General features: G+C 40.8%; 1 protein-coding gene across 1 annotated transcript; it reads left to right on the top strand.

Moving 5' to 3' along the window:
* Nucleotides 1–1,542: 1,542 nt before the first annotated feature.
* On the top strand, nt 1,543–15,441 carry RB195_014153 (uncharacterized protein; the record flags this gene model as incomplete). Its single annotated transcript, XM_064204295.1, has 17 exons — nt 1,543–1,566; nt 1,792–1,953; nt 3,097–3,201; nt 3,270–3,392; nt 3,496–3,616; nt 5,525–5,685; nt 5,812–5,898; nt 7,489–7,599; nt 10,581–10,709; nt 10,764–10,922; nt 11,009–11,112; nt 11,405–11,561; nt 11,621–11,782; nt 12,001–12,084; nt 12,382–12,462; nt 15,016–15,173; nt 15,291–15,441. The coding sequence occupies 17 exons, from the start codon at nt 1,543–1,545 to the stop codon at nt 15,439–15,441; spliced, it is 2,079 nt and encodes a 692-aa protein (XP_064060176.1).
* Between the last annotated feature and the right edge of the window lie 56 nt (nt 15,442–15,497).

The following is a 15,497-nucleotide window of genomic DNA, read 5'->3' as shown; positions in this document are numbered from 1 at the left end:
AACGTGCTTTTTCGTGATCGTACCTCTTTCGAATGTTTTTTCTTCTTAATTCGTAACCTTTTTAATCTCGTGTGCGTCTGCACTAGGCGAGTCTGTTCTAGATATCTGCGCTAGGGATATTACAGAACGCAGTAACTACCACCGTAGTACGTGAAAAGCGGCGCATTAGCTGACCTCATTTTCCATTGTTGTAATGGTGCCAAAAGACTTAAAGCCTGTGAGCTGCGTAAGCGTCTGCGTTCGAAGAGCGTTTCATCTGCGTTTCGGACTGCAGAGATGAATGGAGTTAGAGGGTTCCCGCGGTTTCAACGGCTGACTCCATCCCGTCGCTTCGAGCGCAGCACTAACGCAAACTGCACCGATGGATGGTCCCAGCAAGGATTTCACCACGCTCGTAGCCGCTACGCTTCACCGAAGCGTCTCGAAGCCGCGTACGCAATTGCGTACGTATTCAATGTAGTTTTTACCCTTCTAGGCGCACCAAATGCGTCAAACGTCGAGTTTTGACGCGGGTATATTTGGACTGAGAATGTTTCTCGTGCTACTCAAACTTGTCATGGAACCACTGTTTATTCATGCACTGCAGAAGGATAGTTATCTCTATCATTCTGCAGTGTTTACGAGCCTAGTAGACGGAGGGCTGCAATTTTGTACTCACTTTAGTCCTTACTCTATTTCTACTTTTTCTGGAAAATGCACGCGCAAAATGCTAATATCATCTTCGAAATATAGGTGAAACACCATGAAACTGACAGGATTTTATTCTACGGAAGCGACTGGTTTGCTGAACTGTCGATGCAGTTTCTTTGGAGCACCTTCTCAAGTATTTGTGGTATTACATATGGTCATGTTAGAAAGACTATATGTAACGCCACAAAATTTTTTTTGATGGCGGCTCTAAGTGGGTAGCTTTTTAAATGCAGCCAATCCATCCTCTCCTGTCAAGAACATAGTTATATATATATATATATATATATATATATATATATATATATATGTATATATATATATATATATATATATATATATATAATATCTACTCAAATGTTGAAAACTACACCTGAGTAGGATGATTTGGTTGACGATCGAATATGTGGTGAACAGGTTTATGCGGATCGGAGCTGTTTCGGTCGTGTTTTTTCTCGACTGCACGTGAATTCCCCCCATTGAATGTGTTTTTCTTGCATTTGTGGGCTGGTAAAGATTTACGGGCCATTTCTGGCACTGTTTATGGCTGGCAACGGTTGGGCTTTGCAAGACACAGCTGAGAACGTGATTCACCAGGAAAATACCTACAGCGGAATTTCCGGAAGGAATTAGTAGCTCTATCACATTTGGATTATGTGCATGGCAAAAGACCCTGTAAGATACCGCATCGTACTAGTGGTGTACCTTTACTACATCACTAGTACGATGCTTCTTAGTTATGTGCAAAAACTCCAGTATTCGAATGCGAGTGTACGAAACCATTAGGAGCAGTGATAAAGAAGTTTCTTCTTTGAGTAGCTTTGCCTTGCATTTTTCTGCAAAATCACGTCGCAGATGCGAATTTCTGCGGATGCTCAGGTCAGCTGCTGCTGTTGTGTTAGCATATGTTTTCACTACTCTGAAATTTTCTTGAGTATTTTCTTTATTGTTCTTTTTTTTAAATTGTATGCTGTATGTTGTTCAATACGCCTACCATTTTTTTATTCGTATATATTCGTTGTATAAGTTACTTCTAGATTTGAGTTATTAGGAGAGTAGTTTGGTATTATATAGTATAAGTTACTTCTAGATTTGAGTTATTAGGAGACTAGTTTGGTATTCTGGATGTCTTCTACGAGCACGGGTACGTTTGGAAGGAGTGAGCTGCAGGATTTGACCGAGTGTCCTATATGTTGCCTTCGTTACGACCGGCCTCTCCAACTTACTTGTGGGCATTCATTCTGTGGGAATTGCGTGGATAGACTGGTTAGTTTGTGCATTTTTTCTGTCATGGCAGGTTAAGATCCTTTATGTATTGCCTGTTCTAGTAACTGATTGCTTATTCTAACTGCGGGTAAAATGTAGTAACATGTAAAATTTAGGGGGCAGCACTCAGGGGCTTATTTCCGGAAGTAAATAACTAAATCAATCGGGGTCCTCCTCTAAGACGTAAGCATTAGTCTTAGAGGATCTATGACAGTAAGCAAAAATAACTAAGAGGAAAAAGTAAGATAGAGCGTCCAGAAATAAGGGAATCACTGCGGTTTTTAATTAGTTGATTAAAGTTAAAGATTGGAAATTAAAGTTAACTAATTTTTTTTAAAGTTTCGTGAAGTGATCTTTCTTCTGTGATTATCGTTGCTGCTATTTTCGATACAGCATAATGCTATGCGTTATGCTGTATCGAAAGTGGTGATTTTAAACAATATGTATGAGTAGTACAATATGTATGAGAAGCTTTGATTTTAAACAATATGTATGATTTGTCAGGAAAAGAAAAATTTAACTAGAAGGGTATATTTTGAAACCGTTGCATCGAAAGTTTTATTACCTTATGGAGAAGACTTGGTATGGATTAAGAAGGCTTCTTCGTTTCTGAACTGCACGTTATTGTCTTTTTTTGTGTGCAGGTTCAGGCAACTTTATACGTTTAAGGAGGTTAATTTGTTAGTGAAGATTTTATCTTGAGTGTTGGTCAAAAGGTAAAAGTAATCTAAATGCTCATCATTTTACAATACTGATCGCTCTATAAAAGACGTGAGTACGTCTGATACAGAACTAGCATACATGAGATGGTCGAAGTCAGTGCTCCGACCCCCTTAATTTTTGGATTATTGGCTAAAGGATCCCTTTCACTTTTTGACGCTTGGCGAAGGGATCCTCATCACTTGCGCTGCACCCCATGAGCTAGACCCTCTTCACCTGAAGAGGTGCCGGCTCCTCAATGTCGCATCTATAAGAACTAGGAGCTGCCGAATTAGTAGTGTAAACAAAATCAAACTGGCGCTACCCCCATCGATTGCGTGCAATGCTAAATTTAGAATTGCATTTTCATGTGTTCGGTATGGTTATACCTTGTTTTTATCCTTCCACCCCACTCTGTCAAATTATTCGTCTTCCTCTTTAAAGATAGCTGACGCTCGCAATGCTGGTCCCAGAAACGACAATTTCTTGGAAGGCATCCGCCGTATACCCCTTCCTAATCTGGATCGAGGAGAGGATCCACTGAATTTTGTAATTGATTTTGTTTCTTAAAAGGGCGGAGTGGAAATGAGCTAAGTTAGCCTTTCAATTGTATTCAGATTCAAAATCGTATAGAAGAAGATATATGGGTGCAACCTCCTCGCCCTCCACCGCCATTACATTACGGTTTAGGAGGCATACCGCCGAGACATGGGGGATTTCGTAATTACTTATACGATGAGGTTGGTTACACATATTTCTCGTCATCGGTATTAGTCACTATGAAGTACGAAATAATACATAATGATCTAGCATTACACATAATCTTTTTTTTTTAAATTACAGCCACCTCCATTTCCTTTTCGTGGTATTGGAGCCAATACCGAGCTGGTTATCAAGTGTCCAGAATGTCGTCAGCTTACAAAAGTACCTCCTGAAGGTCTCTCAGTAAACTATCGCTTGCAAGGTACTCCGGTATTACGGTCAACATTTCTTTTTTGTCTTGATTTGAGGCTGAGGTGGCTTCCCGCGTTTTAGAACTATTACGCGTTGTGGTAACTTTCTGATGAGTTGTCACCTCTTTCATTGTTTTTGCTATGTTATACATTTCACTTCTCTCTACTAGTTGCTTGGTGACATAGCTTCTTCAGATTCTTTCATTCTTTTGTACGCTGTCAGAACAACAGCCTCATCTCTTATGATCTGGCTACACGATATGTGTTTTAAAACTCATTCTCTGCCCGCTTTTCTCACTTTTATCTGCTAAGGCTTCTCTGCTGTTTCCCTTTCCCTACTGCGTAACAGTAAGGAGTGCAGATGTTGAGCTGGTTCCTTCGATTTTATCCAAAAGTGGGAACTCCTACTGTAAAAAAAAAAATTGATGAAAGTAGCTTTAAAAAGACGGAGTTTTGGTTCATTCTAATTTCGAAGATTAGATTCAACTGCTTCCTCATTCATTTTGCATGGTAAATACATGTTTTAAAGGCCACGAATCTGGGGTGGTACTTGTTTCAGATGGGTTATGCCTATACGCGGTCGTAGATTGTAGGGATGAGGATGATTCCGTCCATTTCTTTTTAATTGCCGTAAAAAACAGCCCGGAAGATGAGGCGCCTGCACAAGACTAGCGCGATCCAATACAACTCTTCGTAAACAACAGCGCCCCGGAACGCTCGAAGCCGCATCTTTCGAGCCGTTTTTTTTACGGCGATTAAGAAGAAATGAGCGGGATCCCACCCGTTTCTGCAATCCACGATCCCGTATAGTCTTTGACCATCGGAAATCCATGTTACAACAGATTTGTGGGGCGATGCCTGTAAATATAATAAATGGTGCATGGTTGCATGTTACGTTTCGAAAAAAAAAACCTTTTGTCTTGCGAAACCTCTGTTCATACATGAGTTTTCAGTACAGTTTCCACAGCATTAGGGAAGCACAGTAAATCTGTGATCAGACACCGGGATATATTCTTGTGAAAACAAGGGAGCGGTGGCTGTGACATTATTACAGTAACACAATGTAATCGTATGGGCTAACCGCGATTTTTCGTTAGATTATGTCATTTCAATTAGATTTTAAAGATTTTCTCGTCATTATATTTTTTTGGGTAAAGATAGGAAACACACTCTCAACGGTATTTCTCCACTCAAAATGTAGGAGTGTAAAGTAGAATTCGATCCTCATTCACGGAGCTGTTGAGTAATAGTACTTCTCCTTTTGTTCTACTGAGACTTTTTGTTTGAAGCGTAAACAGTGGATAATCAGTCCAAAGGACAGAAACCAGAAAAAATCTATTGCATTGTGCCCTCTGCATATGTTCCAATATCTCAAAGAATACTGACCCTTTGGTAATTTCAGTGAACTTGTTAGCTTTCGGATAGGTGTGGCACAGTCGGTTAGAGCCGTTGTAGCCACATGGTCGATTCGAAGCCGCACTAGTGCAATCTAAGCCTTTCGTACCTTCGGGGTCGATAAATTGGACCTAGCTGAAGGATAAAAATACTGACTTGATCATCGGCTGGCACCCGCAGGTCATTGTATAGGCCAACACGCAATCCAAAATCTCAAATATTACGAATTAAAGTAAAACGCGTTGCATCCCAAGTGGATTGACTATTTAACTAATAACTAATACTAAAATACTAGCTTTGGCTTTGACTTCGAACAGCTTTTGCAAGATTCTAAAGTTGTCAAGAAAGTTCTACTACTCTCCAGTTGATTTGATATTTTACACTTGAATTGAATTTTCGCCTTTTCTTTTTCCTTCTTTTCAAAGCAATGCCTCTTCCTATATGCTAGTATTCTTACAAAAAAAGTGCCTGGAAGACAAGAATATTTGATGTTGTTAAGGTGAAGAATTCTTAGTTCTATTTAGAACTAGTGGCGCGTGTCTCTGAAACAGCAGCACAGAGCAATAACATAGACAACAATGAGAACGATGAAAGCCATCTTCCGAAATGCTTGGTTTGCGACGAAGTCATTTCAAAGGGAGTCTATTTGTCGTGCCGCACATGCGCTGCAGAAGCTGAAGCTATGGTTGGTGGTTTTGCTTCCATATTGTTGCTAATTTTCGAATTTTCTGCTTTATCCTTCTTTTTGTTATTAAAAGGTTAACTTTTTGTCAAAGTATTCTGCTGCTTTCTCAACTAAATTTATTTTCAGCGTCAATTATGTTCTATGTGTTGCCTCAGAAATCACAACGGTCATGACATCGAGGAAAAGCGCTTTCTCACCATGGGTGATATTGAAGTAAGCCGAGTCTTTGATAAGAAGCGAATAATTTATTATTTATATCCATGCGCTACGCTTGTAGGCGTTCCAGTAAAGACAGCATTCCACGAATATGACGTAGTGAAGGAATACGCGGGAGAATCTAGTGTTAGAGCTGTACACTGAGGGATCAAGGATGGTTCCGCTCATCTCTTCCTGATCGTCGTTAGAATCGGCGTGAAAAGGAGCTTTTTTCGTCGAAAGACCTCAGCTGAAACACGCCACCCTTGTGCACGCGCCGCATCCAAGTGTGATCGGTCGAAAATCAGTGATGTCTTATCACCAGACTATTCAGGTAAAACCAATGAATAAGTTGCTAAGGGAACCGGAGCGTCTGCATAGAGAAGCGTTCTCACGTACTTCGTAATAACCAAAGTGGTTCCCACGCCTTTTTTTAAACGACGATCAAGGAGAGATGAAATGGGAGCAGTGGAACCACTCCTCCCATTTCATTTCCTCATCACATCAGATTTATGATATGCTGCTTTCAAGCTCATAAAACTTATCTTCAACTACGACCTCGAAATCGGGCTTCAACCTTCGCTGGAAATCTTCAGAATTCCTGTTAAATAAAATCTGCGATCTGTCTGTGCGCTGAGTTATGTCTGTTGTGTAGTGTACAATTGTGCTCACATCAGTAAAATTGGATTTTTATTCATAAGGTGCCAAAAAAACTTATTGATGAACCCATTTGTAATTCAACAAACGATTATGACAGCTTCTTTGTAAGCAGAGTGGTGGGTTAAAGTGTGTCATTGTCCAAGTCTGGGAAACAGATAGAAAATGTCACTAGAAAGGGCATTCGCTGCTGATCTCACCGTAAATATAGGAATACGTACACTATTATGTCAGACGAAGAAAAGAGTCGATAGCCTGACCATAACAACAAAAGTGTAGTCGGGTTAAAACGACATGGAGCCCGGTGCAGTTGTGTAAGGGGGTGCAACCGAAGCGGCGCTGGCGATGGCGGTTGGAATTTACGTCGGACCATCGCGAACTGCGATGTTGGATGTTGCTAGCAAGTTCCCGTTCGATCCTAACCGGTATATAGCATAGTAATGAAGTAATGACGAAAATTACAGAACCGTTAACGATTGTTACATACTTTAATAATAAAATTAACAAACTTATATCGTGCTAGTCGTGGGCCAAGATACTAGCTGACCGCCGTAGTTGAATTGCTCAACTGGTAAGAAGTTGTGTGCTGCCTGCATTTGACCTGTTTCTTACCCCGGAGGATCCGACTCGCAGAGTTCGTGGTACAAGACGACGTCATTGGACACGGAGATACACTTTTTTAGTTAATTTCTGGAGTTTTGACTCTTATCCAAGACGCTTCCAACGTTCCACACACATCCTGAATTTGCCGTCTAGATGTTCATTATCCAGAAAGTAAAATGAGGTTGAACGCCCAGTTTCTCTGGTGTAGTGTTTTTCCTTATGGGTGTATTGCTTTATATGTATAGATAGTATAGAGTAAAGTCAAAGCAGAAGCAGCGCTAGCTGCTTTTTTGTATTTTTTATCCGGAAGTGAGAACAATTTTCTGTGACCATAACAGAGACTTTCAGGTTGGTAAGGAATCTGTCTCCGAAGCAGCCGGTCGTGGATATCAGGCCGTTGATCAAGCGACGCATGATCTAGACGCGTGCGCAGCTAGTGCTAAAGACTTTTTTCAGGAGGTCAGTACCTTGTGAAATAATTACGTGCTTAGTTTGTGGGGTGGATTTGTGTGTTGTATGTCGCGAAAATACTTTGTACGATCAACCAAGTTCAGCTCTGACTTGGAATTTTTGTGTAGAGGAAGGACCAGCGTAGTCAGATTGGTGCATCGATCAGAGAGTGAAGAACGTGTGGATGGGGTATGATAAGTCTCACTCCTTTAGACTATTGCTAACAAAAAGATTAGGTGGGAAAGGTAGCACTGCGACAGATTGGAACGCTGAAGTTACAAATCAGAAAATGAGGTGGGTCCCAATGGTTTGTTATTGGTGCAGTGCGGCCAGAAAGCAGTAAGACTTACTTGGACGGGACTCACTGAATCCAGGTAAATCTTACTGCTGTTAAAAGCCGGAGTGCGATGCCTGGATAGCGTTTTACCTGGAAGTGCTTCTCCGTATTTTCTCCTCTGTACCACACCCCAGTCATGTTTGCCAGATCTTTCCTCTATTCATCAGATGCACGGACGCAGACAGCTGCTTAAAGGCGTCACCCCACGAATCTGGAGTGGTGCGAACTTCAGATGGGTTATGCCTATACGGGGTCGTAGATTATGGGAGCAGGGTGATTCCGTCCATTTCTTCCTAATTGCCGTAAAAACGGCCCGCAGGATACGGCGCATGCACAAGGCAGGCGCCCTCCTATCGAACTCGTTGTTGAAAATAGCGCCTCGGAACGATCGAAATCGCATTTTCCGGGCTCTTTTTCACGGCAGTTAGGAAGAAATGGACGGAATCACCCTCCTCACCATAATCGTCGTCAGACCGTATAAGCATAACCCACCTGAAACCCGCACCACCCCAGATTCGTGGGGTGATGCCTTTAAATGGCACTTAGCAGTTTGCTTGGTCTGACGTACAACTGAAAAAGTCAGGTGTTCAATATAGTGGCGGTATCGATGGAATAGGGATGTCTAAATATTTTTTTTAAAATGCAGTACCGACTCCTTTACCAAGAAGGCTGCGAGATCTTTCAACCCTGCTTGCATTTCTAAGAAGAAGAGAAGAGAACCACAGTTAGCAAGAAACACAGTTTTGATTTTATGGCAGAAATCTACAGACGGTGCCACTACTTGGTATTTTATTGATCCGTGAAGGATAAAAGTTTAAAGGTCCGGCAGTAGTTGGACGTTCAGGGCATAAAGCTTTTTTACTGCATTAACGAACAGTATTTTCACTGACCTATTGAACAATAGTGGGTAGATTGAGAATGCGCGTAGTTGATAACATTTGGGTAGCGGTCCAGCCTACTGTGAAAGTATTATTCGATGTTCTTAGGTCTCTTTTGATCATCATGCAATTCTTCACCAATTTTGTTCAAATAGTGTGCTCAGTCACAACTAAGACTTGTTGGGATTGTCGAATTGGTTCGAAAAAAGTGTGAAAAAAATAAAAATAATGCTCAAATAAAATTTATTTGAGCATACAAATAAGGGAGCGAAGCATCTTTTAGTTGTTCTCGAGTGAGTTTTATGTACTGCGATCGTTCATTATAATGAAGCAATCATTGATATAACGGCAGTACACCTGTGGAAGACGTTCTATCACTGGTTGTTCTATTCTGCTCATAAAGCAAACGGCAAGAACTGGAGCAAGCCTTTGGCCCATAGCAAGTCCTCTTATTTGAGAGAAATATTTTCCTGACCATTTAAAAATGTTGCACTGGAGGCATTCGTTGATCAAGATCATTACGCGTTGCTTGCTTAGACCGAAGGTTTCTATACTACTCAGGAATCTTTCGTCAATCCCAGCATTTAGTGATTCCTAATGGCATGAAAAAGGCAATTATCCGAAATATGGTCAAAACAGCAACAGCAATGTGCACAGGGGATAGAGAACGGGAGGAATCACTAAAACTAGCCCCAAGCATAGCTAGTTCAAACGGTTACTCGAGATAGAAATAAAACACCCAATCTCGAATGACGAACAATACAGTGAGGATCCCACGTGAAGGTAGAATTCCTTTGTGCATCCCTTTCGTCTCTGACTCCTTAACTGCTGCTATACACCGTATTTTTTTGGGAGCACAGCTGCAAGATGATGTTGTGTTGGTGAACATCCCGAACGACAGCATCAAGCGACAGTTAGTTCGCAATAGATTTTACGATAGGCAATGGGGGTCAGAATGTTGCGTGGTTTGTCCATTCGGTAAGGCCGGTGATTGCACGAACATCGGAGTTATTTACCAAATAGAGTGCCTAACGTGCAACGCCATTTATATTGGAGAAACTGGAAGGATGCTGAACGTGCGTATCAAAGAACATTTGGCTGGTAAAAGGCGATGACACCGTAAGGGCGCCACAAAAATGATAAGCATGATTTAAATGAGTTTGAAATAAAATGTACGATATTAACCCACGAGAAAGAAATATCTGCTAGGAAGGCTTTGGAAGCATTCTTGATTTCCTTCAGGAATCCGGCCATGAATAACAAAGATGAGTGCTTATCAATTAACAATGACTTCTTGCCGTTCGTAACACTCTGTGAGACTGCCCCTCATGGAGTTCCGTTATCCAGACACCAGTACTTAAGGATACTGCACACTGCGTAGATCTCATTCGCCTTGGTGACAATCTTTAAGAATGCGGTGGTTTACCAACCCCGCTAGTCGGTGAAACTGGTCAGTTGTTTTCCTTTTAAGGTCTTGCGTAGTGTACTTGGAACAATATCGAGGGTTGGCGAGGAGAGATAAGGAGCTTGATGGGATATGCGTGGTATCAAAGACCTCGAACCATTTTCAGGCCTTTGAAAAAGACGAGTTTGTCGAAACGTCAGGCCAATAAAAAAGTTTCACCTAAACCTCATTGGCATAACAAGAAAACGTAAATTTTGACTTTGGCTATTCCTCAATAATTTATAATTATTTTGATTTAAGCATATTTTTTTGTCTCCGCGTAGTTAATGATAATGGCTGTATACTGTGGATTCCCAAAGACTCGTTTCAGAGTTGTCACAACGTCCTTCGTACTTTTGAACTCATTGCTAGTAATATGCAGTTTGAAGTCCTTTCCTGTCATGATGAGCTCGAGCAAAAAGTCTCTATAGCCCAGGAAATTTCTGCTAAGTTAGAGCAGGTATTTCTTAACTGACTTTCCTCTAACAATTATTGCTTATCAACTTCTATTTAGCTACCAGACATTGTAAAAGGCGTGCTCGATGAGTTCCGGAAGAATCTTGATGCAGCCATGAATCTTTTTGTAAGCTCAACACTGATTTATGATGGTCTGCGCGCAGGCACTCTCAGTTTGGAAAGCATGAATAAGAACCAAGAATTAGACGGGAATTCCGTGAGCGTTAAAGAAATATTGATTAATTTAATTTAGTTGACGACCTATTCTTTTTTTTTTTAGTGCCGTTAAAGATACCTTTACAGTGTGATACCTCTCCCGACCAAATACTAGCTAACGCATCTATGGATTCTGAGAGAAGAAGCGGATGCCGCTCTAATTCTCGTGATGTTGTGCGAGATTTCCCAAGGTATGCAGATGTTTCATACTTTTTCGTCGTTTTGATGGTTACACCCAATGATAATTAAGCTGCAAATCTGCGAAAGGAAGTACGATTCCAGAAGCTATTTTAAAAATAAAAATAATTAAAACCAATAAGACCAATTGTTTTACGGGCTTTTGGGATTTTTGAAGTCTGCGTTCAATAAACTCTGTCTGTGGGGAGATTTCTAGAGAGGGTCGTTCTTTCAAATTTGGCCATTTACTGCTGCACCTAAGTACAGTAACAATGAACATTTGTTGGGTCGTTTTTATATTTATAGGTCTTTTCCGCCACTTGACAGAAGGAAAACACGACAGCTTCGTATGATGCAACAGCAATGCAGTGCCTTGCGTCGACAAAGACTGCAGGAACGTTTGAATCGAGACTCGTACGGTGCTCAGCTGTATAATCTAGGTGCTACACGTCAGCGTCATGAGGTGAAATACTTGATATCAGCTCCAATAGACAGTTACTAAACTCCTGTTTTTGACTGTAGCGTCTCCGCGATGAGCTTCGCAACGATCTCTTTGACACTGATGACCGCAGTTCTCGTGATCATGCAGAATCATGCAGAAGGCACCGTGGAGCCCATCCTAATAACGGGCTGCCCATTACGGAAAATTCTCCTGGGGCTTGCTCGAGTCGGATGCAAGCACAAGTGGGTGCTTGTTTGCATCACTTGCGTAATATAGCTCAAAATTTTTCTGTTGCCTAATAGAAGATGGTTACTGAACAGAATATTGACGTATAAATTCCTAGTTTTTACAACAGTAGTACCCCAGACTCGCATTGAAAATGCTGTAGTGTTTTCCCAATGTTGTTGTTGTGTTTCGGTTTCTATACGGATATTATTTGCTTATTGCAATCCTCATTAAGGATGAGAGAGGACGAAGCAATAGCGTGGAAATAATTCCATCTACTCCACCTGCTGTAGCTGATTTGGAACAACGCGCGGGAAGAGTGAGCTCATTTTCCAGTTTACATCACTGGTGCAGCAATTCCTTTTGGAAAGCAGAATTATTTAGTAATGCTTGCTTTCCGAGGTGATGATTACGTTTGTAGTTGTTGAAGCGAGCGCGTAGTCTTGAAAAATCGAAGAAGAACGAAGAAAACGGGTGTGCTGGCTATAGAGCCTATATCTTTACATTAGGTTTAAAGAAGACAGGTACATCGAATACGAGCTTATCGGAAGTTTCAGATTTTAACATTTACTTGCTAAATTGTGCAAATTTATGCCTAACCTAGCGCTATTTTTAGCTAATTATAACACCTGAGCGTCGCCTTCTCAAGACAGAAGCTGGAGCCGAAGAAGACGGTGGTGAAAATGGAATTGGATGTGTGAGTATTAAACAGTAATTCTCTGCCTTTGCATATACACTACTTCATTTGGTAAGAAAAGTTGCGTAAGATAAAACAGCTTTTTTAGTTTCTTATTTGCTCCACTATTAGGCATGGTGTGGCTCTAACTATCAGATGTCTACCGCCTATCTACTGTACTTATTTATTCATGTACCAATCTGAACGTCCGGCTAAAACCGGACTTCAGACTTTCTGTGGTATTCCCTTCGCTCGGCGTCAGTCATCAATGAAAATTAATAGTGATGGCATCTTATGCAAAATTAGAATTGTGCTTTTCTGAAAACGCCTTTTTTCTTTTTATAAACATAGGCGAAAGATTGTATAGTTTCCTTCCTTTTTTTGTCATTTCTACATCTTAAGAGCATTCCCAAAGTATGAGTTTTCTTTCTGCTTTCCCCACAATTATCACAGAATGATGTTTTAAAATAAAATGACGTGAAAGACATCATCCTATCGTTAAAGATAACGTTCTACGTCAGACCATTTAAACTGTTGGCTACCATTTAAGCAGCCGGTTTCATTCGTATTTCCAATTTTTGAGGAAGGCATGTTACCAATATAGGCAAGAAAATAGAGGAACAGCAATAGCACGCTGTTGGACCCGCGTCACTCCATTTTACCGCTTTGTGACGCCGATGGACCTGTCGCATCCCATTTTTTAGCTATCTGGCAACGGCGCACCAATCCGACGGACCCGTCGCACCCCATTTTGACGGGGTCACACACACACACACACACACAAACAAACAAACAAACAAACAAACAAACACAACTCTAAAAAGATCACACGGTAATCATATTTGTGACTACATCAGGACTTGCCATGGCTTGGTGTAAACAATCATCCCTGTACAACTTGATGAGAGTTGGTGAGATTAAGCGTGATGACGGACCACAGGTGGGCAATCTGCGCGATCATGGAGTACAAAGAGTTTGTACGTTGGATTATTCATGTAGGAATTAAAAAATAATGTATTCTGATCATTTCTTCCAACGAGGTTACAACTAGTTCACTTCTCCATAGCGTGTGCACTGTGGGACTTTTTTGCTAGCGGTGATTTAGAGTAGCACTATATAGGCACGTACACGTACTTTGCACGTATATATTTGGTAAAACAGGTTGAGGCGTGATGAAGGAATACGACTCTTTCCAATTCCTCGTAAAATTTCAAAAATTAATTATACGGAAGTAAGAGAAATACTTTGCACAAGCCAATAGAGGCAACAATAGGTTTTTGCGGGACGCGAGGACCAACTTTTTGTCAAGGATGAGAAAAGTTAGAACTGCAGTTAAAAGATGAATAAATAGATACTACATAGTCTTCTGCAGTTCATACGCAATTTTATAACATTTGATCACCAGAAACGCTCGGATTGTGTAGGTTGCGTGAGAATTATTAGGTTAAGAAGATCGGTCATAGCCGCGTGAGAAGAGCACTCTAAAAAAATACTTTGTTTTGTGGGAGAAGGTTTGCTTTACAAAATGCTTGAATCAGTATTTTTTCACTCTCTGAAATCAGGATGGACGGAGATGGGAGAACTGGCATTTTTCTCATCCAGATGTTTGGAAAAGGGGGAAGACCTGAGAAGTGTGGAATCTGTACTCTGATATGGCAAATCCTCACCTATAACAAAACTCTCAACAAAACAGAATTGAATTCTTTACACGAAGAATGACTGGTGTCATTAAAGGTCGTTTAGTATCAGACACTTTTCACAATCGAGCTGACATAGGAATTTTAGCAAGGTTTCCCTTACCAGGAAATCATCAACAATATCATGTTTAGGAATTTTCTCCCATGTTTGGACAGATTGTCTAAGTGGTCCATGTAGGCATTGTTTCTCTTTCTCACTTGATCAGATTCTCCAAAACCTAGATAGAATCCAAATTAAAAAAAAAAAAAACTTGGAAGCCGCACAGAATATTAATTCAAAGGCGTTACATAACACTCTTTCTATTAGGTTGGCTACTCATTTTTTTTACACACGCATTCCCTTTACAATTTCATAGTTTCTTAATCACACGTTGATGATCATCCGTCCATGTGTTCACCATGAATGGTTACCACAGTGTTCCATTCCTATTGAAGGGTTACAATTGCCTGGGAGCAGAAATTGGTGGCTGAGATGCAAAGAACAACACAACAGCGGATTTGTGGTAAAGGAACAGTCTTTGCTTCAGAGAATGGTTGAGGACACTGTACAAGAGTTAGTATGATGAGGTGAGGTCTGGGAGATAAGGTGGATGGACTATTCACAGAAGCAGTAGAGCAGAACATTGCGATGGTTTTGATTCGAAGTTGCTAAGTCGAAGCAGCGGAAGCAATTGTGGGCGGTAGTGTGGATGGTGGCTACTCGCTTAATGCCTCGGTAATGATAAGAAAAACTTCCGAAAACACACTATGTGCCCCACAGAGGAATATTTGTCTGCCATATTGAAGAACCAGCATTCTCGAAGTTTATCCCAAAATGTTCTCTTGAACATTCGTATTTGGTTTCTGTGCTAGAAGAATCTACTTTTTTTTACTTTAGAGTAAGATCAGTAGCAAACGGAGACGTGGGGTAGACCCAGTCCCTGCCGGAACCAACTTAAGCGTAGATCCGAACAGTGCCGCCTATGTTGAAGCCACGGTTGAACAAGAACCCTGCTTAAGACGCACTGCGAAAAGAAAAATCAGAACCTCGAGCATGTAAGTGTTTCCTATTGTTCATATTCATTCCTGTTATTACGCTCCTATTTTCGTATTTCTTTTTTTTTTTTGTGTAAACTTGGAATGTATCGTAATTTATCGAATCCCATGTTTAAGACCACAGTTTGCACATCATTCTAACGACATGTCTGGGCCTTCATTCCTTGCGCACGTTGCTGAGGACGCATCAGTTGGCGATGGTGTTGATTCTAGTCATGGAGAAGCCTCCAGTGATATAAACTTTGAAGATCTGAATTTCCTTGAATGAGATTCTTGATTTAAATTTATCTGCATGTAATGTTAATAACTTACTTTTTTGCAAAT

This window comes from Necator americanus, chromosome V, assembly GCF_031761385.1.
Source record: "Necator americanus strain Aroian chromosome V, whole genome shotgun sequence".
NCBI lineage: Eukaryota > Metazoa > Nematoda > Chromadorea > Rhabditida > Ancylostomatidae > Necator > Necator americanus.
This window is presented reverse-complemented; position numbering and strand designations above follow the sequence as displayed.